The following is a 24,509-nucleotide window of genomic DNA, read 5'->3' as shown; positions in this document are numbered from 1 at the left end:
GCGTCCCCTTTAGAGTTTTATCCCAGTTTTCAAGTAGTTTGTGGGCTACGCTAGGTTTGTATAGACGGTTTGTGATTTAATACTAATACCTTTTTTCCATGTTATTTCCTGTTACACAAAATTGCCCCTTTAATAACGCCTGCTCGCGTCCCCTTTAGAGTTATATCCCAGTTTTCAAGTAGTTTGTGGGCTATGCTAGGTTTGTATAGACTGGTTTGTGATTTAATTCTAATACCTTTTTCCCATGTTCTTCTGCCTACTCTAACCCAAACTAAACACCTAACCTATTTTGTAAAAAAATATTATTATTATATGGCAACACTTATGGTTGGACCCAGTTTTTTTGGTTGGCACTACTGAAATTTCAAAAGTAAATAGTTGCTTATTTGATTTTCTTAAGTCATAATTGATAAATAAAACATGGTTCCTATGTATCGCGTACAAAGTTTCAAAACCCTATAACTCAGTTAATAGTGCCGACCCCCACCTAATTCTTTCAGATTCGGATTCCCCAGCCCTAAATTAGTCTAAATCAAGTTCAATTTCGGTTATACTCCCATAAACCGAATATTACCCTCAGATCGCGAAGTGCAATTTTATTAAACTTTGATCGGCTGTATCTCCCTCAATTTATTCTTCCGCGCCTTAATTCTTTTTTTAATGAGTTTCTACACATTTTTCTCATCTAGAAAGTGCATTTTTATTCAATTCCCAGAGTTTGGCGTGATCTGCATTTCACCCAATAAAAATAGTAATAATGTGAAAGCAAATATCATAATAATAATAAATGTTTTATTTTTATTTTTACATGGATTGATGATTCTTATAATTCAGAATGAAATTCTTATCAAGGCAATGAAAGAACAGTCTTAAGAGGAAGCTACAAGCCAAAAATGTGTATTTTTGGTATACCTTATATCGTAGGTAATGGGCATTAAAATCGCTTGACAAACGGAGTCTAGAAACGTTCGATTTTAAGCAAAAAACTGGTTTTTATTTATTTTGTGAATAATTTTATAAGAAAGTAAAAAAGTTAATCAAGTGAAACTGTCACAGATAATCTTAGCTATAATACTGTATTTTTTTAAAAGTTGTTTCCTTTACGCGTTCATACATTTCTATTGAAAAAAAAAATTTTTTGTAGTTTGAATTTATATTTTTTATTGAGTAATTTATTTTTTTATTTGTATTCTACTCAAGCGAAGCGATAGGAAAACCTTCAATTTATCTAAAGCATATTTTTTGGTATTCATAATGTACACCAATTCGTTATAAAGATTAATCAAAATAGTGATTTGGCATTAAGCTTCGCCTTAAATTGCTAAAAGTTTGAGAATGCCTGTTGCGTTAAGGGTCAATTGGTTAATGGCTATTGCCAGTATCCCATTACATAACAGGATGAATGATGTCAAATTGGAAGGCAGAATGTTGCCAATTAATCAATGTCTTGTTGAAACATTGTGATGGTATGACTTGTTTATTGTTTGCTAACTACGCTCTAGTTATGTACTACTAGCTGACTTGTACCCTTATAGTTATCCTTAGGAGATAGACACAGTCCTTTGCGGACTTTTTTGTAGGCCTTTTTAAGATATACAATTCCGCAGTACATTATTTTGATGTATCGCCTACATTACATTATTTGACCGGTCAGTGGTTGAGTGGGCATAGCGCTTGGGTCTCACCCGAGCGTCGCATGTTCGATTCCTCGGCTGGCTAAGTCATCCATCACAACACAAGCAACATTTTCGGCTTTCTGTGGTGGTAGTAGGAGATTTTCAAACATTGTTGAGTTATTCGTAACCTGGGAATGTTTGTCTTTCTTTAAAAAAAAAAAAAAATCGCATCAGGTTTAGCCAGCGAAAAAATATTTTTTACGACTTGATTTCAAAACATCTACTTTTCTCTACTTTCTATAAATGTAATATGCGTGTATATTAAATATACATAAACCTTCCGGAAGAAATTCTCTAAATGATTGTGAAAACCGGTTCTATGATATTTCATCAAAATGAAAATTCAACACACATTTAAAAAGTGGTAAAGAGTCATTAAAAGTGATGAAACAAAAACTATCTTAAAACCTATTTAACCTAGTTTTTGTTTCATCACTTTTCATGGCTTTATATCACTTTTTATAGGTGTGTTGAATTGTCATTTTACATACAGGGTGTATCGGCACGTACCCGACAAACTTTAACCAGCTATTCCTTAGCACATTTGGAATAAAAAATATTATGGGCACTTTGCTGTCCGGTAACATTTTTTTAATAAAAAATTTACTATTCATATTTTCACCACATGTCACCAATGTTTTATCCTTTGTCAAAGTTTGAAAACCCGTCTGGCAATATTTTGTTCGAGTTTCGTTGAATAATGTACGCACGTACCTACGTTGGCGCGCTTTTACAATCACAACGAAATGGCACGGCACCATTTGTCTCATTTTTAACTATTATTATTTAGTGTGTACGAAAGAGCGAGGACACTTTTTGACACACTTGCTAATAACAGCTGTTGAACACGAAAAACAATTCAAATGACAGTGACGGAGTGTGGATTTTTTATTTATTTTTTGTTTTTAATGGGAAAAAATGTTACCGGACAGCAAAGTGCCCATTACATTTTTTACTCCAAATGTGCTGAGGAATAGCTGGTTAAAGTTTGTCGGGTACTTGCCGATACACCCTGTATAAGTATTCCTCGGGTGTCCCCAGTTTCTTCTACCATTTAAACATCTCTAAACACTCCGTCCTGGCACTAATAATAACAAACTTTAAAATATTTCAGCGATATCGGTCAACTACTTTTCACAAACATACGCAGTCATTGAGATTAGAAACCAGTTAGAATTTAACTCAACCATTTGGAATGCATTTTATAAAATAAGACGTTGTCCTGCCACAGAACGCCTTCTACGGAGGGAAGTTAAAATTTGTGGTTGTATGTATGCACCACCTATGGGGTCCAAAACTATCCTATATTTCAAGCTGGAACCATCCATACACATTCACAAAATTTCACTGAAATCGGTTGGGCGGTTTCGGAGATTAGCATGTACGAACACAGTGACACGTGATTTTTATATATTAAGATATTATAATATTAGATTAGATTTTGAATATATTTTGTTTTATTAAAAAATTGAGCACATTTCAAGTTTGCATTCTTCTAGAATGTTCATCCCTATATTTGGTTCTATATTTTAGCACATAATACAAAAGACTCAGAGGAAGTCGGTTTGTGCGTAGGTATTGATAAAATAAATGTTTTGTGATGTAAGAATTATACATAACAATCTGAATAGAATTTTCCACACAAAGTCTTTTAAGATTATCATCTACGAAGCAGCTAGGAGCAAAACATGGTGTTTCGTTTTGCGTACATTTTCAATTTAAAATGTAGATAAAATACGTTAAAATGTAGTTTTTTAACATTAAAAATGTATTCTTTTAACAGTAAAAATGTAGTTTTTTAACAGTAAAAATGTATTCTTTTAACAGTAAAAATGTAGTTTTTTAACAGTAAAAATGTAGTTTTTTAACAGTAAAAATGTAGTTTTTTAACAGTAAAAATGTAGTTTTTTAACAGTAAAAATGTGGATTTCATAATATTACGTGAAGTGAATGGTAGAAAAGACAGGAATCAGATAATTATTTGTGGTAAAATTCGGCATACGTGATGAACGAAGAAAGAGGTGTGAGGACAATGTAAGACTTGAAAGTGAATGGTTGAAGAAGTGAGGACATCCGAGGAATACATAGCACGATCAAGTAAAACAAATACTTATAATAAAATTATTGTATTTCCACTTTTAAAATCCACCCATCTTCTCTTGAGACGTTTTATTAATTATTTGCGATTTAATATACGAGTACTAGTTGGTTCTGTACACGTGAACCCGGACCACCACTCTGTGCATGTCAGTGGTGGTCCGTGACTTTTCAGCTAGAGTGATAAGATTGAAAAAATGCGACAATGTTTTTGCTGAAAATATTTTTTTTTTTTCAAAATTTCGTTTTTTTTTATCAATTTTGGGATGCTGCACTTACCCAAACTGGAATAATTCTGAAAATCTAATACAATACAAAGAATTGATATTTTTCAATCTTACTACTCTAGCTCACTGAAAAGTCACGGTAAATCGTAAATGGTGGCTAAGGCAGGCGAGAACTGTATTCAGTAGATACAGGGGAACCTGCTGCAAACTAACGCCCAAAAGTCCAAAAAGCTCCCGAGGGTTGGGAGCCAATGAGACTATGGCAGAGTGGGAAAAGGGTAGGAGATGGAGAGAAGATCTGATCACCAAACTGACTAGAGCCACTTCTGAATAGTGGTCTGAGAGTATCAGTAGCTGTTTGGTAAGAATATAGCAGAGGATAATGTGGAAGGTTCTTGTGGGATAATGATGTCGTCTCTTTGACTTCTACAGTGTTAGTGTGAGACGGCAATAGACAATGGTAGTGCCTACTCACTTGTCCTCTTTAAAACTCCACTATTATAGACGTTAGAGCCTGTAATCTCCATTGTTACTTAAATAGCTAATTTAATAAATCCTGTCGAGAACAGAAGACTATTACTAAATCCTTTGCTCTACCCTTCAAACAACAGTTCTCGAGATAACACCATCCTGTACCTGTGCCTACAATCAGTGGCGGCCGGTAAACTATATTTCAGGGGGACAATAAAAAAATTCGTAGATAGGTACTTTGCACACGAAATCTATCCTACTGTCTTTGGTCTGTGAAAATCACATTGATTGTGGAAATACATCGATAATAAGGTTCTTAAATTCTGTAATAATACGTAAATGGATTTTATTTGATATTTAAAAAAAAATCTTTAGCCATAGTACATTTTTAGACACATGTTTAAAATTACGACAGTTAGATAATAATATAAAGAAACAAAATAAAATAAATTCAAAATGCAGAACGGCACCATTAGCGGTGCATTTCTATTCTTCTATTTTCAAAATAGTATAAAATGAAGTCTCTATTCGCGTCTGTTTGTGCGCTTAGTTCTTCTGAACTACGGAACGGATTTTAATAGGGTTTTCACTAACATTTAGAGAATTTCTTCCGGAAGGTTTACATGTATAATACGTGCATATTATATTTATAGAAAGTAGAGAAAAGTCAATGTTTTATAATCAAGTCGTATAAATATATTTTCGGGCACTACATTGCTAACGCTGGCTAAACCTTATGAGATACTTCAAAATAATGTACTATGGATTTATATATCTTAAAAAGGCCTACAGAATGGTCCGCGATGGTATATGTCTATGTCATAAGGATAACCCTTAGCAACGCCGGGTACACTTTAGTTAGTTTCAAATAAGTTCTTCAATTTCCTTGTCATCTTTTCTCATTGGTCATTCAGTGACCGTTTATTGTTATGACAGATAAAACACTGTTTAGAACATTGATGTATTATATGTAGATGAGACATGAAGCGAAAAAATAGGTTCCACTTTTTTGGTTTCATGATATTTCATCAATATTTAATTAAACACCTTTAAAAGGTGATATAGAATCATTAAAATGATAAAACAAAAACTAGGTTAAATAGTTACCTAGTTTATGTATCATCACTTCTCATGACTTTATATCACTTTTCGTAGGTGTATTGAACTGTCATTTTGATGAGATACCCGGTCACCCGCTTTTTTACCTCCAACTGACCTCCAACTCTCTCAATGCTCCAACTAAAACTACCGAATTCGGTGTACGCGCACCGCTTATCGCGTTCTAATAGTGGAACAAGTTTTGACCACATATTAGTACTCTGTAGCGCCTCTAATTGTAGCTTTATGGTTTAGAATATATTTTTTTAGGTGTTTCATTGATTGGCCAATGGCTGTGTTTGACTATTGCACATTAGCACGAGCCGTCCCTGCCTAAAACACGATCGTGATTGTGTTGTATTTATGTATATATTCCCTATTCATTTTTTGTAACTTCTGTTTTTCTTACAAAACTTATCTTCCATCAGCTTCTTACCATTTCCATTGACTTCTGACACTACGAATGGATCACTACTAACTTATTTCATATTTCTTTTGTTGTTTGCTGCTCTTTTAAATATTACAATAAATCCTTTTTTTAAATCATTGTTACCTCCGGAAAAGAACTCAGTTACAGTCGACTCTTCGCTTGAAGCAGACATACTTTAAAAAATACAAATTCTTTCAAAGTGTTAAATGTCTTTACCAGCTACTTCTAAACACTCAACAGACAAGTAAATATATCATTTTTTTTATTTTATATTAGCGCGGATCTGTGAAAAATCACGGGAAAAATCAATTGTAGAATTTGTGAAGCTGAAGGTATTTATAAAATATTTTACTCCGAATCATACATATCAATGAAAAAATTAGAGATGATCAGAAACTTCCATCCGAATGAACACCATTCTGACATGGTTTTACATATTTTAAACAAATTTTGGTATGGGTCATCATCGTGTTGCATTTCGAAATATAATCCTGACGCATTACATGATGGCGATCTTCTGTTGGCGATGTGTAATAAATGAGATTAGCGGCGTAAGTCTCAAGACAGCAAAATGGCATACACACTTTTTACTCCAAATAAGCTCAGGAATTGCTGGTTAAAGTCTTTTGGGTGCGTTCTAGTACACCGTGTATAGTTGGAAGTAATTTTCACAGCAATTATCTAATTGCTAAATCTCAAACGATTATTATTGCAATAATAAAATAATTTTCTGTTTGCATGATATGTAATTTGTATGCAATAATATTATGATCTTCTATGACGTCGTACTACTCCAAAACCTTTGATCTTTCACCTTTTGAACTCTAATTCTAAATCTAAAGCTATTACACACGTTTATTCATGCTCGACGGTTTGGCTCTATAGAATGTGTCGACTTGGACAATGCTCATCATAGAACATCGAGCGAGAAGGAATCGAAGTAATCGAAGAAGCATTGAATATTGAGACATGTTCGAATGAGCGTAAAAACATCAAGCGTGAACGAGCGTGGGAACATAGCTTAGTACGGGTTGTTTCACGGAATTTGAACCATTCACCAAATTTCAAAGTTGATTTTCAAGTTCTGTGAAGGTTCTATTATTACATCATTATTGGCCAGGGCTTCACAAAACTGATATATAATCATCTTTTTCAAGCAATTTGATGAATTTTTCAAATTTCGCTAAACAACCCGTCCTTAATGAAGGTCTAAGGAAGAATGTAATCATGTTTCGTTATCAATTAAAGAAAAGGGATTTTAAAATATGTATTATATTTTATCAAAGGAAGCAAATACTTTGAGGTTTGACATTCTGTATGTTTTTTCATTTAAGGCGATGCCATACGTAGTAATGCAAAATCATGTGTTTTTGGTTTGAAAATTTGGTCGCCCAGAAATGTTTCAGATGCTTTAATTAAATACTGCGAGTAGAATACATCTTGGCCTTTAAAATAATTGAGTATTTTATAGTCAAGTCTTTTTATAAGCCCAGAAAAAAATAATTTATAAGGCCTATGAAAACTGCTTTAAAGTTCAAAATCTCCTACTTACGAACCCATTTTCGGTTATGATTTTATTGTATAATGTGGCAAATGAAGTTATTTATAAAATGATCGAAAAAAATTAAATATTTATGCTTGAACATCGACAAAATAAAATAAAAGGCATTTTTGGCCATGTTTTTTTCTTACATAAATCAAAACAGGCGGATGGTGTTAAGCGGGAATTTAAATCTTATCGCCATCTACGTAAGGGGTGTTATTGACAGCGGCTCGATTTAAAATATCACACGTAGTGCATCGCCTTAATATTATATTTTATGTGCTTTGTCTAAAAACAACACTGTTAGAGTAGTTTATTTTTAAACTTCCTCAACAGCTCAATTATAAAACCTACAAATATGGGATAGATAATGAAATGTAGGTGGATTCATTGGCTTTAACCACAGTAATCAGTTTATATGTTTCCTTGAATGAGTGCTGCGGAATGAATGAAAACTGAATGCCCGGGAATCTCCATCGCTCGAGGCATTTATTTTGTATATATCCCATCACTCGAGTAGTCAACCGACTAGAGACTTGGGATCTAATAGGGATTTTATAATCTGGTTGGCATCTAAGGACGGGTTGTTTCGGAGAATTTGAACAATTCATCAAATTTTAACGTTCATTTTTAAGTTCTGTGAAAGATTTTTTCAAATAATGTTTTTATTTCAGTTTTGTCAAGCAACTAGCCTATAATGATATTATAACAGAACTTGAATAGGACTTTCACAGATCCCAGAAATGAACGTTGAAATTTGATGAATTGTTCAAATTCTCCGAAACAACCCGTCCTAAATAAAATGTAATCTTACATAATAAAAAAAATGTTAATGCTGAAACAATATTACGAATTTTTATTTCATCTGTAATATTACATCACAAAATATGCCTTCTATGGAATTGGCAAGGCAAATTGTGTTTCTATAAACCAGAACTTCAAATCCTGACCAGGGCAGAAGTTTTTGAAAGACTTGCTATAATGGAGGTCTAGTCATTCTCCAAGATTAGTAACAAAATATGTAAACACGGATGACTTCTAACCATCAATAATTTATTGTGATTCATTTTTGGTTTATTATGCCATTTTTCGCTTTCTCCTTCTTTTAGCCAACTTTTCGGATAGCTTATCAGTGTCCATCATCAGGGCAGATGTGTAGATTGTGGTGAAGTGTTGGTTTATGTTTATAGAAATGATACCTCATTTGCGCGTTAATCCGCTATTTCCGTATAATAATTAAAATGTTTTTCAGTGTTAAGTTTTGGTGCAGCCATCCAGTGCTGGCTAACAAGAACCATCAGGCTTAGCCCCATCATCCCTGTTAATGAGATTTTTGTGGACTTCGATTGCCTCCGTAATTAGGCTTGCTTGATGCGTTTTGGGTCTTCCCAAATGATTTCCAAAGATTAAAGTGTTGATATTGTTTTTAATTCCAGATTCCTGTCGACCCTCAACTCCAAGTCTGTTCCCATGGCCGCCTCAGGCCTGGCCACCAGCAAGGAGCAGGTGCGGGAGTTCCTGGCCGTGTTCCCCGACATTGTGAGGGACCTCACCGATGGTAGCAAGCACACGGATGTTCCCGAGGCCTCCAAGTGGCTGGCTAAGGTAATGGCCGATTTCAGACACCACTCAACCAATAATGACATGCAGTACATCCGAATAGTATTACAATAGTCGGTCTTTTACAGGTTCTGCAGTATAACGTCCCCAGCGGCAAGAAGAACCGCGGCCTGGCCCTCATCCTCTCCTACAAGTTGCTGGAGGATCCCTCCAGACAGACTCCGGAGAACATCAGGCTGGCCAACATCATGGGTTGGTGCGTTGAGATGGTAAGAAGCAACCGTCATATTATTCATAACTCTGTGTAGGTAATTGTCAAGTGCAATTTAATGTATCTTTTGTTCTTATTTTAGAACATATCGCCGACGAAGAAACAAAACCGCCTAAGCTACATACTGTCTAAAAATCACTTTTTTATGAAAATCGGTATAGAAGCGAATTCTGCCTGTCTGTAAACTTAATTTATAATACTGGCGCCGGTCCTTTGCAGGCGCAATCGGAGCCGTCTGCTCGGGCGCCGACTTGCAAGGAGGCAAGACGCTGATGATAATGTAACACCTAACACAGCGTCTAAGAGATTTTACTAGCGCCAGGCGCCGTTTGTCTCAGAACCGGCCCTGCATGATCTAATACAAGCACGGCGTCAAATCAAGCATTACTAGACAACCAACATAGGTTATATTTTGAATCAAATACCACATATCTTCAATACTCCTGCCACAAAATTTTGTCTCCTGCACAATTGGCATTTGGGTGGTATTCTTTATTCGTCGATGATATAAATATTTATGATGAAATAGTCTTAATATGTTGTGTCGGAAGATGAAAACAGTGGCAGCCTTCTAAAAATTTGTTATTGGCTGAAGGTATCAAACATCGATATTGACAGATTAAGTTCAATTACTAGTATTGCACATTATTATTACTGATATTTTTGCTAAGTACATTATTCAATATTTCTTATTTTACATTACTTCGAAAATATCTCAGATCTTTTATTTGCTTAAAGCATTCACACAGATAACAAGCGTGCAAGGTTCAAGTCCTGGAATCAACAATTTCATTATTTAAGTTTTCTTGATGTACATCATTGGAATTTTATCAACGGTTACATAAATACTGTACTGTTTATTTTTTTCAGTTAAAAATACATCAAGTTTTTGATAAATTTTTTTTACAAATCAAATCATTAGATACAGTCGTGTTTCCATAATCTTTAAAAATCTATTAATTTTATGATAAATCTATACCAGGGCAATTTTAATTGTTTACATGATAGAGCAAATAATATCAAATTGAATTATGTATGTATTAGATAACATTGCTATGAATTAATAATTTCATGTTGAGATCAGATATTTACTTACACATTTTGCTGAGTAATTAAGTTGTTTACACTTTCTATCAACCATATTGCTGACTTCTGTGAATCTTATTTTGACATTGGATTTCAAGGTTATTTCGAGTATGCATAAGTGATAAAAAATAGACATCGTACAGGTAAATAATAAAAGTGCTAAGTGTAAGTTTAAGTTAGTTCTATGCATTTTTCCTCTGCATCTTGACTTCGATTATTCAAGTTTCTAGAATACTTTAACATCTGCCCTGGTGACGGACACTGTAATGCTGTCCAAAATGTTGGCTAAAGAAGGATGAAGCCCAACATGGCACTGTTTATTTACTGTTATTAAATATTCAAATATGATACATTTGTATAGTATGTATACATACCAAACAAAGCATGTACCACAATTGTACAAGACATGGGAAGATATTGAAGTATAAAACCAAATAAACTGCAACTAATATCAACAGCTCTCACTGGGTGTATATGATATAACAGCTGCAATCGTTTTGAAAATATTGTTTTAGCGGCTTTTATGAATAACTATGCATAATTTAAACCACCGTAGAAAATTTATTTGTTATTTTTATACACGGTGTCCGAAAACTCGTATTACAAGCGGGAAACTGGTGAATCCACAGACCACATCACATAGAGAACACAAAAAAACTTATATTTTTTCAATTTAAACATTTATATATGTATATATTTTAATCTTTTTCATAAACTATTTTTTCATGGACTGGAAAAATTCCTACTTTGAACTGGATCTACCCAAAAACGAAAGCTCAAATCAAAAAAGTAAAACTATGAAATCTATTCCAAATTTGATGTAGATTCACAAGTTTTCCGTTTGTACTTCCGACACCATGTATATATACTTTTTAAACATAAAAAAGTGAAATGAGCATGATAAAATGTGTTGTGCTGTGTTTGCATATATAATTGCAATATAAATGATGTATTTGTGCAGTTCCAAGCGTACCTGCTGATGTTGGACGACATAATGGACCAGTCAGAGACGCGGCGCGGCGTGCCTTGCTGGTACCGCAAGGAGGAAGTAGGCCTGTCTGCCATCAACGACGCCATCCTCGTGCACGCCACCATGTACAGCACGCTCAAAAAGTACTTCGCCAACCAACCCTACTACAAGAACGTCATCGAGATGTTCAACGAGGTAATGTCTACTGTGCATTATTGTGTACCTCTGTTTCTGTGTCACTGACCAACAAACCGTGAGCTCTAGCATCACTTGGATCAACGCAACTATTTTCAGCTTGCAACGTCATTTTGGAGCTTTTAAATATCTATTTAACTGGCGAAGCAAAATAAGACAGCATAATTTTTGATTTTCCATATTTTAATATTGTTAAATAAAAGAGTTTTCAATCTGTTTTATGCAGCTGTCACATATCACATATGGATTACCTATAGGCGGCTATCCCCGTTTGCGAATGTCGCATTTGTGATCTATGAAGTTTCACCAAAACTCATACTGGAGTCGCAAATATTGTACGTGAATCAGTTTGTGGTTTTATTGTGGACTTTTTCAATATTTGACACAACTCTTGGGGTGGCTGTGGTTAACAGTTAGAATTGGGAAAGGGATTTTATTTATTTATTTATTTTATTTATTTATTAATCTTAAGTTAGCTCACATCTTCGTGTGTGCTAATAGTTTTATAAACATATAAACATGTACATTGTTTGGCAAACATAATCTTTCTTTAAATATTTCACTAAAGTCACAAAAAAAAGAAACATTAATAATTGAGATAGACATATTTTCTTAATTCATTTTTGAACTTATTAATATTTTCTATCACAGCAATTTCCTTTGGGATTTTGTTATAGAGTTGAACGGCCTGGTACATTAGAGATTTTTGGATGTTTGTTTTTTTTCTTGTTGGCAATCTAATTTGCTTAGAATTTCTCGTCCCGTGTCCGTGTATCTCGTTATTGTAATTTATTTTTCTTTTCAGTTCCTTAGACATCATCCCTATGTTAATTTTATGTATAAAAATAAGTACATTCAAATACACAGTTTGCTTCACCGTCAAAATATTCAGCTCCTTTAACATGTCTCTTATCCGTGTGTATATGATGTGTGTATATAAGGGATGCTGAATTACTTGGTGTTTGGTATACGTCTTGTTGCCAATCAATATTATGGCCTTGAGGGACACTACAGGTATCACTGCACAAGCTTTCGTAATAGATTCGAATTAAACGCACTGAAGGGACATGTTCACTGCGGTTTTCTTAATTCTGGCTGGTAATGTATAATAAAATGTTGCAATGTCACCGATGCAGGTATGTACTTCACACTGTCAGACGGGGACATGTAATTGTGTGAAGGAATGCAGGAACATATGTTAAAGGGAGATGCATATAATTGCGTCAACACATACATTGCAATGATTGAAAATGTCTGCATTGATTGAAACGATGAAATTTTGGCAAAAAGGGGTAGTACCTACTTCAATTCTGCTGTCATAAGCAAAAAGCAACTTAAGGTCTCTTGTGACGGCCGATCTGGTGCCTTATTTTCAGGGTAATATTTACTCCGCACATTAAAACCTGATGCCCTGTAAACTGATGTTTTGTTTGGCTCCTACACCGAGTGGGTAAAATTAACACGCTCGTCTTCAAATAGAAAAGCTTTCCATGTAGATTTGAATGGAATCCGATGTCGTCACTGACTTGGTACCATTTGACTATTAGATCAAAACAGCCAAATAACGTTGCATACCGTGTCTCTTTTACACTGCCTGACATTGTATATCGCCATTCCATTTGAATTTGAACTGAGAGGTCCAATTTCTGAATTAGAAATTTATGTCCGATCGTCCGACTTTGGAATCACAAAACACGCCCATTTGTGTTCTTCTTCATTTTTTGTTTTTCAATAATTTTTTATTTGTTTGGAAGTTCTCCCAACAACTAATCGATCATTCTGGAAAAGTTCAGTGCCAATTTCTGTGACATGATTATAGGCACTCTACGTTTTTAATATTCAAAAGTAGATTATGGTTGTACATATGTCAGAGTGAGTTTGTAAATATTATTGCTTGAAATAATCTTACATAGCTCTGAGATAAATAACAATTTTATTGCAGCTTTAAATCAATCCATTTGAAGGTTGCGTAATAATAATACAGTTGTTGATTAATTCTATCTTACTGATGTGATGATTTTTTATTAACTGTTTGTGATGTTTTATTGTGTCAATAAATTTGTCACAGATTTTTAATACAAGATTGTGTTAACCCCTTAGGGTAATTTGTTCAGTTTTGCGAACAAACATCTATTCTTCTTCTTTCGTATGGTGGGGGGGTCAGAGGGGGACATCCTGGTCTGCGAGCCAGTCTACGGCCTCAGGCGTCGCCATATGGACCTCATCAATCCCGCCGAGCGGGCATTCGTTGACCACATGTTCGGTGGTCTGCACTGCACCACATTCACACATCGCCGACTCTTTAAGGCCCCATCTGTGCATCATGTGGGCACAGCGGCTATGGGAGCACCTTAACCTCTCAGACAAAGACTTTTATTTACTTTGTGTTCCTTTGCGAACTGTCAAAATGTGAAAATTTTTGTGTTATTCACGAGTTTTGTTAAAAGCTTCATAACTCACGTTTTGGGAAACGTAGCCTCATTCTAAAAAATGTTTTGGAAAGATTATGAAATTCACTATCGTATAGTTTTGTTATACGTAAATATTTGCGTTTCTAAATATACATTTTCTGAAAACGTCAAAAATATGTAAAAATCGCTGACCATTATTTCAAAGCTGTGAAAAATGTACTTTTTTCTGAGTATCATAAAGAAATAACACTTTATATATTGAAGAAATATAATTAACAACTATTAGTCACCTCAAAATATTAACCGTCCAAACTAAAATATTTTTAATAAATTATTTAGAAACGCAATAAATTATGAATGAACAAGATGACAGATCCAATCGACTTAGATAATGCACCTCTACGTTCCATAGATATTCTTGAATACAGACGCGTAGCGTTATTCATTATCGATACTCTGTTTTTTAAATCATGGGAATCCGTATACTAGTGATGGAAATAAATCGATTTTTGTAAAATCTCGCGCGTTTACGTGAAAAAACGTTCTAATGTCTTGACCGCTATTATCATATTTACGTCTTTTGACGTTCTAATGTTCTGAGTCGTTAACCTAAAAAGATCTATAGCCCGTAGATTCAATTGTTTGCTTTTGGGAATAGCTCATATGACCTCACAGAAATCGTTGTCTCCCTTTCTGTCATGGTTAGAAATGCTATCTAAACCGTGTTAGAAAGAGAAAACACCACGCTTTATATTCAAATCAAGAAACCAACCACAGAAGAATTAAAATGTACATCTCTATAAAAGCAAAGGCTCCAACCGCAATTTGAGAAATTTTTTTTGAAACTTTGTGAATTTTTTATTAATTATTTTTATATGCAACGACAGAAAAGTGAGGTGGCTATAATGTTTATAATACATTTGTCCAATAAAATATGTATTTTTTTTTTGTTATCAGTAATTTTAGTTCAAAATTACTGATTAAGAAATAAACAGCTATTAATCGAATAGCGATATTGCATATCACAAGTGAGTATTTTTAATATATTTTGTTCATTATTGTAGTTTTTAAATGTATATACCTTTATGCGTAACGTTTGTACAATGTTAATCTTTTTTTAAAGTTTACCTTATTTAACTGACGGTGCCCATAGCCAAATTAGTTGAAATTAGCATTTAATATAAATAAATTTAAACAATTGTGTATACATATAACCCGTACAAATATGTAATTCATTAATAATTGTTAATTTGATTTTCTTTTAATAAATTAACTTTCTTATGGTAGTTTTACGATGTGGTTGATATTACAAAGGGTGTTAAACAAAGTTTAGATGAAAAAATTTAAGGTGAGCTATTTTAAAAACTGATTTACAAAAATTACATGTTTATTTCTAATAATAAAATTTGAAATTGTATTTCATCACCTTTCGAAAACAGTTTTCAGTTTTCGAATGTGTTCAGAAATATCTCGTTTATTTGGATTTTATTGTGAAGCGGAAATACACACTAATTCTCCGACTTTCTGACAGCGTTACTGCCTTTGGGACTTGCAGGTAAAAATATTTAAAAGCCTTAAGAGTTAAAAATATTACATAATAGTAGGAATATGATGAACTGTTTCAATTTGTTGGCGGTTTGGTGCACGAGTGAATTTAGGGAGAGCCGCATCTGCTGGGTAGCGTGATGTAACAAGCAGGTAGCTTCAGTGTTTAAATTTGTTGGCGGTTTTGTGCACAAGTGAATTTAGGGAGAGCCGCATCTGCTGGGCAGTGTGATGTAGCAAGCAGGTAGCTTCAGTGTATTTGTTGGCGGTTTGGTGCACAAGTGAATTTAGGGAGAGCCGCATCTGCTGGGCAGTGTGATGTAACAAGCAGGTAGCTTCAGTGTATTTGTTGGCGGTTTGGTGCACAAGTGAATTTAGGGAGAGCCGCATCTGCTGGGCAGTGTGATGTAACAAGCAGGTAGCTTCAGTGTTTAAATTTGTTGGCAGTTTGGTACACAAGTGAATTTATGGGGAGAGCCGCATCTGCTGGTTTTATTAAATCTATGTAACATAATAGTGTATAATAAAACATATATTACATTCAGATCAGCATAATGTTGGTTGATCTATATAAATATTTTTCATTGGAGTTTCACATTGCTGAGCTCATGTTGTACTCGATACTTAAATTTTACAGTTAAAAATTAGTTTGCAAAGTGAAAACCTTATCACAATATTTAGCAGCTGATAAGGTGAAACAGATTTATGCCCAGGAGTATTTAAAGCAATGTAAACAATTCATACATTTCTTATCTCCTTTCTTATATTAGACAATAAGTCATAGTTTGTTAGTACCTATATATAAATATATTATCTACCAGTCAACGATCTTAGTATTTGCCTCCATTTGATATGGAATATTAAGCTGTGAAATGACAATTATATTCTACACTAAATTTTCACTGTGTTACAGTGAAAGTGTGTTACATTGCAGTATATTAAATACATAATTATTATACAGGATTCCCGAGGGATAGTGCGCTAACTTGAGGGGATGATTCTACGTGATTTCAGAAGTAAAAAAAAAAGAACGACTTTTTTCAAAATTCTCATTTTTTTAGGTAGTTTATACGTAAAAACGATGAATTGTTTGTATGGGAAAATAAATATTCTTCTACTTCTTCTAGACAGAGTCGCAACCGAAATTAGTATTTTTTAATTATTTTAAATATAAACTCTTCATTTTTTAATTAGTTTAAATATAAACTCTTCATTTCTTACGTAATTGATTAACCACTACGCCATTTCTCCGTAGGGGTAGGCGGAGACTTTCAAACAGCTCGGTCTTAACACACTCCTTGCCTAATTCACATTCGTTCATCGTCTCAAACATACTCTTCCGTTATTCTAACTCTTTACATGGCCCGACTCAAATATTTGGTTCACTTGATCGTGCCATGTTTTCCTCGTGCGTCGCCGACTTCTTGGACCATTCACATTTGTGTCTTATATTCTCCTTACACTCCTTTCTCCGTTCATCGCTCTACATGCCCAAACCATCTAAGTGACCCTTTCAGCCTTACATTCTTTGCGAATCTCCGCATCTCATACTTGGTGTTACCGCAAATACGCCTCGGCCTAAATCTATTTTCATCCTTCCTTTTCAATTCTATACCTCTCCGCCATAGATCAGGGTAGCTATCAACACTCCATTGTGGATTGCTAGCTTTGTTTCTTTGGACAATGTTTTATTAGCGCTAACCGCTTTCAGTACTCCATTGATGGAGTTACCTCTTAATTTTTTGAAAGCTAAAAAATTTTGGATTTTTTTTGTTATTACAATTCTCCAAATAAAGAGTAAATGAGAGACAGACAAACACTGAACAAATGATCTTGAGAAGTGTGATCTATACCAAAAATTAAATATATGAAAAGAAAATGGATGTCCCCAAATTTTCATTATGTAATCCAACGCCCCGGACATAACAAGACAGAATATCCCTGAGGCGTATGTGTGGTAAAACCATGTATGATCGTGTGAGAAATGTGGAGATACGCTAAGAGTGCAAGGCTGATGTAAGCGTAATGAGTAACATCAAGAAAGGGACGCTTAGATGGTTTGGGCATGTAGAGCAAATGAGCCAAGAAAGGAGTGTAAGGAGGATATATGATGCAAATGCGAATGGTAGCAGAAGTCGGGGACGCCCGAGGAAGACATTGTGCGACCAAATGAATCAGATACTTGAGTCGAGCCATGTCAAGAGTCAGAATAATAGAAGAGTATGTATGGGACGATGTATGAATGTGAATGAGGCCAGGAGAGTGTGCCGAGACTGAGTTATTTGGCGGTCCGTCCTCTCTGCCTACCCCTATGGGAAACGCCGTGATGGTTAGTTAGTTAAAATGTTTGATCAACTTCACCAGAAGTTAGGAATAATTGCAATTCTATTCTATGGGTCACAATACAATTCTACTGGTTTATCTCTCGTGTGCATGTCATAATGGGTAAACCATTACCCCCGACACACGAATGTATGTTTTATTGGCCCTCTTAGCTTGTAAAAGGTTAATTAGTTTTCACAAAATTAGAAAACATGTGTAACTATTGAAATATTTTTTCTCACGACAAAAAAATATTAATTCCCAATAAAATGGAACGTAAAAAGTAGGTACTTATCTTTACTTGACATGAAAGCTAGTCATGTTTTTATGTAGTCGTTAATAATACAATACATTATTATTTATGGATGTTTCTACTGATACAATTCAACATTTTCTTTATGCAGGTTTAATTTTAACTATAAGTATTAAATCTAATGTTATTATTTTGTGATGATGATGTACAAAAATAAAAAAAAATTGTATTGTACATACATTTTTTTCATAAAACGTCACAAAATTTTTATAAACTTCAGTTTATGGAGTCGTATTACAAAAGTAGGCTTATATTTCGGACAATAATTTTATATTTGGGGTGTTGTGAGTAACTACTATGTAAAAAATTAAATTAAAAAGATACTGTTTAGAACAAAATCCATTTTGTCGAATGGAACCATTGTTTTCTCGAATGGAACCATTGTTTTCTCGAATGGAACCATTGTTTTCTCGAATGGAACCATTGTTTTCTCGAATGGAACCATTGTTTTCTCGAATGGAACCCTTGTTTTTGCCTGGGTGAAGTGTGTTAATATGCAATTTTAATAGAAAAACCACTGTGTATCAGTTAGATAACAATGAGAAGTAAGTATTTCAGTTTCCAGAAATGGAAAATAATACATTTTAATGGCTATTTTATAAAAAAACAGGATACTCCATGTTTTGACATTATTTATTTATAGAGGGGAGACGGTTTACACATAGTTCCCGTGAGCACTTAGGCCATAGGCCCATTGTGCTATTTTACCTCAATCCTTTAACAGACACCCGGTCCCTTTTATAAAGTTCATCAGGGTTGTCATTGGATATGCGGCTATGTCTTCTGGTTCCACAATGTGTCTTACCAGGTATCATCTCTACTCTCCAATCCCCCTTGATTCCCTGAAGGCCCCACAAGGGAAGAAAGCCTCATCCCTCCTCCCCACTCCCCTTTAGTTCCCTGAAGGCCCCACAAGGGAAGAGTTCACGGAAGTGGATTCGTCTCTCCTCTTCAGTCTTTGGTTCCCTAAAGGTCCCACGAGGGAAAAGGGTCTCATCTCTCCTCTCTTCTCTCTTCCCTCTTCCTTTTTTCCCCGAAGGCCCCATGGGGGAAGAGTCCACCCCCCCTTGGTTCCCTGAGGGCGCCACGAAGGATTTGACATAATAATTTTTTTTATGCTAGTTTTTTTAAATTATTTATGTTGTAATAGACCCAAACTAAGAACCTATTTTTGGGTCATAGGTTCATATTTTGGTTTAAATAAGAGCAAGAAAAAAATTAACTTAAAAATTTTTTCGTCAATAACAATGGCCGCCAAGTAACAATCGGTTTCTTTAATGAAATAACTATTAAAATGCATTAAGTTCTATTTCTGGAAACTGAAATACTTACATCACATTGATTATTATTATCTACTACAAAGAATTTTTTCAATACAATTTAGCGTGTCCTTATACTACAATGTCTTTGTTGTGCTTGTAAATTTCACAATCAATTCTATAGTTGCTTATAATGCTTGACTTTGGATCTATATAGATCACTAATTTAATTTGCATTTGAAGCGCCATTCAATTTACACGCTTCTATTTATAATCATGAAAATTCAAACAAAAATTTCATCAGCATCTGACACCATTATTATTAGATTCAAAATATCTATCAATAATTGATTATCCTCACTTGACAGATAAACAGCAGCAAAAAGTTCAACAGTTGACCTGAGTTGTGTAATAATAATATTTGTGGGGAATTACTTCAAGGGCGACATTACGATGAATGGAATAAATAATATTGTTTTTGTAACTAACTAACTATCACGCCGTTTCCCTGGAGGGGTAGGCGGAGAAAATAGACTGCCACATAACTTTGTATGGTGTGCACTCCTGACTTCATTCACATTCGTGCATCGTATCATACATGACTCTTCGTCGGGCATCCATAACTACTTCTACCATTCGGGTCATATATTCTCCTGACACTCTCTCTTCGTTCGTCCGTTTCACATGTCCAAAACTTCTAAACGACCCTTTCTTATTCTTGTTTCTACGCTTTCTTCAGTCTTCATTATCATTATTGTAATCTCACTAATCCTCCACCCCAAAAACCGGGCAAGTGTCCAATTAGTGAAAGCGGCGAACTATAGTGCGTACATTACAAAATATGCTCAAAATTAAAACAGGTATTTCTTAAAACAAAACACCTATCGATCATTGTAAATTATTGATAATTGTAAATTTTCAATTTTTTTGTTTAATGTTAACGTGTCATGTTTACACGCTTGCGAAAAGACTCCATTTTGATTCAAACAAAAATTGTGGCAGAACGAAACAAACAGAAAACACATGTGACAGTTGCTAGAATGTGCAGAGGACTAACCGAAATATCCTAAAACAACAATAATTAAACCCTGGTGATAGGTAAATCGGTCGGCGAGAGTAAACTAGATGGCAGTATCGTAACTGAGTATGTAAGTGTAAGATAATCCAACCCGTCGGTGTACAAAGCTTGGCGCTTGAGGCTAGGAACGCTGCTACTGAATGTACGATTACTTGTACGACTGCCGGCGAATTATTGCGCTTGATTTTGTGCTTTCTGCTAGTAAAAGCAGATTATAGTAGTTGTTGGATAATTCAGCGGTGAATTACTAAGAGAGTTCTGTACATACTTTTAATATGCAAGGGGAAACCATCTTTTCTCAATGAATTTTTCTTTAATTCCAGATGCTTCTAAAGACTGCCACCGGGCAATTCTTGGACACGCACTCTACAAAAGACGGCAAACCTGACCTGAGCCAGTTCACCATGAAGCGCTACAACTCCATCGTCAAGTACAAGACCTCGTACTACACCTTCCAGTTGCCCATCGGGCTGGCCATGCTCATGAGCGGTATCGACGACCCCGAGATGCACCGCCAAGCCAAGACTATCTTGCTGGAGATGGGCCAGTTCTTCCAGATTCAGGTATAATAAACACTCCCGACTAACCAATCAATCTTCCTTCCACATAAATATTACTCTTGCATGATCACAAGAAGATATGAAAACCAGCAAAGTTGAATGAATATTCACAATGATTTCATTTTATTTAGTTAATTTTCTCTTCCAATACTTCTGTTTAGATTTTTATTAGAAGCTTTGATAAAATTGAAAATCTATGTATTGCTAAGCCATTATTTTTTTTTATTTCCTGGGCTTTAACTTTGTAACAATTTCTAAACACACTGTTTTCGCAGAGTTTTATTTCACCATGTATATTTGTTACATAATTTTAATAACTCTCCATAATTATTATTATTATATAAGTAACAAATGTACATTGTGAATTAAAACTCTTGACAAACAAAAGTTCATTTAGTCACTGTAATTAATCTGAAAAGGTGCCTACCTACTTCAATTTTAAACATTGTTAAAACAAATTAAACAGTGTTACTATTTTTTTTTGTAATAACTTAATGAGTAAAACCTCAAATTGTAATATTTAATCACTGAAGACAATATTAACGAGTTTCAAACGAAAATTCGAAACAGAAAAAGATAGTCACATCTAAGAACTGAAGCCCATTCTTAGTTGAAGTATAATAAGTTAAATATGAATATTAAACCAAAGGAAATAGGGTCGGATTAGCTCAGTGGTAGAGCAGATCCCCGGCAAGGCTAAGGACCTGGGATCAATTCCTAGATGCGACCGTATCTTATTCCGATTTTTCTGTTTCAAATATTCATTTGAGAATTGCTAATATTGTTTTCAATGATCAATGTTGCTTTGCTTGAACTACTACACTTTTTTATAAACGCCGGTATAAAAAATAAATATATAAAAACCGCAAATTTATAGCTACATTCAAAAGTATTGTTAAAACAGTATCATATGCTGTATTAACCTATTCGCCGTTAAAATATAATGTACAAATATTCTGTACATACACTGCCATCTTGTTAATGTTTGCTTAAAATATATACCTATGTTTAATTTTTTAGGATGACTTCCTGGATTGCTTCGGTGACCCGCAAGTGACGGGCAAGAAGGGCACTGACATCCAGACCGGCAAGTGCTCGTGGCTGGCCGTGGTGGCCTTGCAGCGAGCCACCCCCGCTCAGCGAGCCTTGCTAGAAGAATGCTACTCCAGCTCCAAGCCGGAGGACGTTGACCGTGTCAAGGCGTTGTACGAAGAACTAGGACTTCCCAATACGTACGCTGTCTATGAAGAAACTAGTTATTCCTTAATCCGTACGCACATTCAGCAAATCTCGCGTGGCTTGCCGCACTCTCTCTTCTTCAATATCATGGAGAAGATCTACAGACGAACCTACTAATAACATATAGTCATCTATTGTCTGCCGAGACCGCAACTCGTTATCGCTAACCGTTGAAGCGTTAAAGCTTTTTAAATTGTGTATTGTTGTATCAGAAGATGTGTTAACTTTAAATTAGAAAACCTTGTTGCAATTGTGGTGCCCATATTACGGTCCATAACAGTTGTTGTATGACATATGTTCTGTTGTTTTAATTACTAGCAGTTACAACTGATCAACCTACAGGCTGTACAAATATGTACTGTTGAATTTAGACTATCTTTATGACGCTATAATGTTTTATCTTCAGGGTCGTAGGGGGGTATCTTATGCAACTAGATCTTTACATTCATGCTGTTTGATGTTAACGCAGTTGCTAGGCAGGTCAGGTCTTATTATGAAGATCGTCAGTTAAGAAATGCCCAGTTTTATGTGAAGCTGCGTTATATGTAATTACGTAGCCATTATGTATTCCATTATATTTTAACATTATTTGTGTAATGTCATCTTCCAGTCACTCAACGCAATTAGGAAGAAAGTCTTTTAGCTTAAGAAAAATCTAATCATTATGTCCACTTCTGTATGACACGGAGAGGAATAAGTAAGTTGGTTGGTCCTACCAGACTGCCGCGCTTGTATTGTTGCTAGTAAGGCATTAAGAGACGGAATTACTTCTCCCGAGCGAGTGTCCCAAGTTTTTCCATGAATATTTTAGATTCACTTACCCAGTTTGGGATGCCCGCGGTAAGGTCAATCAATCTATCTCTATTGTGATTTAAAAAAAATAATAATATAAATTTATTTTACTCATCTATGCCTCAAATTGTTGAACATTTTTATTTTATCTGTTTCGTCAATTAAAATAGATTTTGAATTTTTGGAAGAATTAAATAATTTTTGTTAAATTAAATCAATTAAAATTTTGTTACAAATTTAAAAGTGTGTTAGCTATTTTTTTTTTTAATAAGTTGTTTCATTTGCTATATTTCTATCAGTTCCATGATAACTCAACACAGTGACAATTCAACACACCTTTAAAAAGTGTGAAAAACCTAACCTAACCTAACCTACTTAACCCAGTTAATAAAGTTTTTGTTTCATCACTTTCCATGACTTTATATAACTTTTTAAAGATGTGATGAATTATCATTTTGATGAGTTATCCAGTCACCGTTTCTATCATAGATTCAATGAAATGCAAAAATTCTCAAAAACATTCTGCTATGAATTTATTACATCTATGAAGCAATATTTGAAATAAAATAATTTAGTTTTAACTAATATTAAGGTAAATGAGGTGGTTAGTTGGTTTATGGATTCATGTCACTAAAAACATTCAAGAGAACTGGTTGAAGACGTATGTTTAAAGTTGCATTTATTTTTTTTACTTCTAATTTCATAAATTCTACATTTATGGCAAAACTTTAATTTTCAGACTAATTTTTATATTTGTTATGTCAAAAATAATTTGACAGGAATGGTTTCAATATTTTCTTACGAAGGTTTTTCTTTGAATGAAAATACATTTACCTCGGCTAGCTGCTGTTGTTAAGCAGTAATAATGTAGTGTGATGTTGTTAGTTTGATATAATAATGTATTGTTAACATGAAATCACCTTACTGAAATGGATGAGATGTAATTTTTTATTACCGAAATAAATATATTATACAGTTAAAAATAAAATGTGGTTTGCATTTTTTTTTTCTTTATCTGATCTGGTCACAAATCTTTGAATAATATTAATAAAAACTCTGGAGTGGGAAAACCCATGACATGGCATTATAGCACATTACCGTAATAAATAAAAATAATGCAGGGTAATTCATGGCAACCATTTTTTATATCTGAATACCGCACAAGAGTCCTAACCACTTGGAGCCAGTGAGATTTGCCCAATTTTCCCCAACTGGGGTATTTTGTGAGGCTGAAGGTAGTGGGGAGGGGAAGGAGATAGGGAGAGAAAGGTAACCTGGCTATTCAGATTTGGTAACCAAACATGGATAAAGCCATTTCAAGTAACTTTCCATTTATGAATGGTGGTCTTACACTAGGGCGATATTG

The 24,509-nt window shown here is 34.5% G+C and overlaps 1 protein-coding gene across 1 annotated transcript in view; it reads left to right on the top strand.

The window, feature by feature from the left end:
- Fpps (Farnesyl pyrophosphate synthase) overlaps positions 1-23,944 on the top strand; it is a 30,937-nt gene extending 6,993 nt beyond the window's left edge. The window contains exons 2-6 of the mRNA XM_089638995.1: positions 8,979-9,147; positions 9,231-9,371; positions 11,421-11,624; positions 20,876-21,115; positions 22,133-23,944. Of these exons, the coding sequence (XP_089495121.1) occupies positions 8,979-9,147; positions 9,231-9,371; positions 11,421-11,624; positions 20,876-21,115; positions 22,133-22,468 (1,090 nt within the window). The 3' untranslated portion in view covers positions 22,469-23,944. The remainder of the gene's footprint in view (positions 1-8,978; positions 9,148-9,230; positions 9,372-11,420; positions 11,625-20,875; positions 21,116-22,132) is intronic.
- Positions 23,945-24,509: the final 565 nt, after the last annotated feature.

Source organism: Hesperophylax consimilis, chromosome 13 (genome assembly GCF_061612785.1).
Source record: "Hesperophylax consimilis isolate HC1 chromosome 13, BYU_Hcon_1.0, whole genome shotgun sequence".
In the NCBI taxonomy this organism is placed as follows: domain Eukaryota; kingdom Metazoa; phylum Arthropoda; class Insecta; order Trichoptera; family Limnephilidae; genus Hesperophylax; species Hesperophylax consimilis.
The sequence above is the reverse complement of the archived record's forward strand: the minus strand, read 5'-3'. Positions and strand labels throughout refer to the sequence as shown.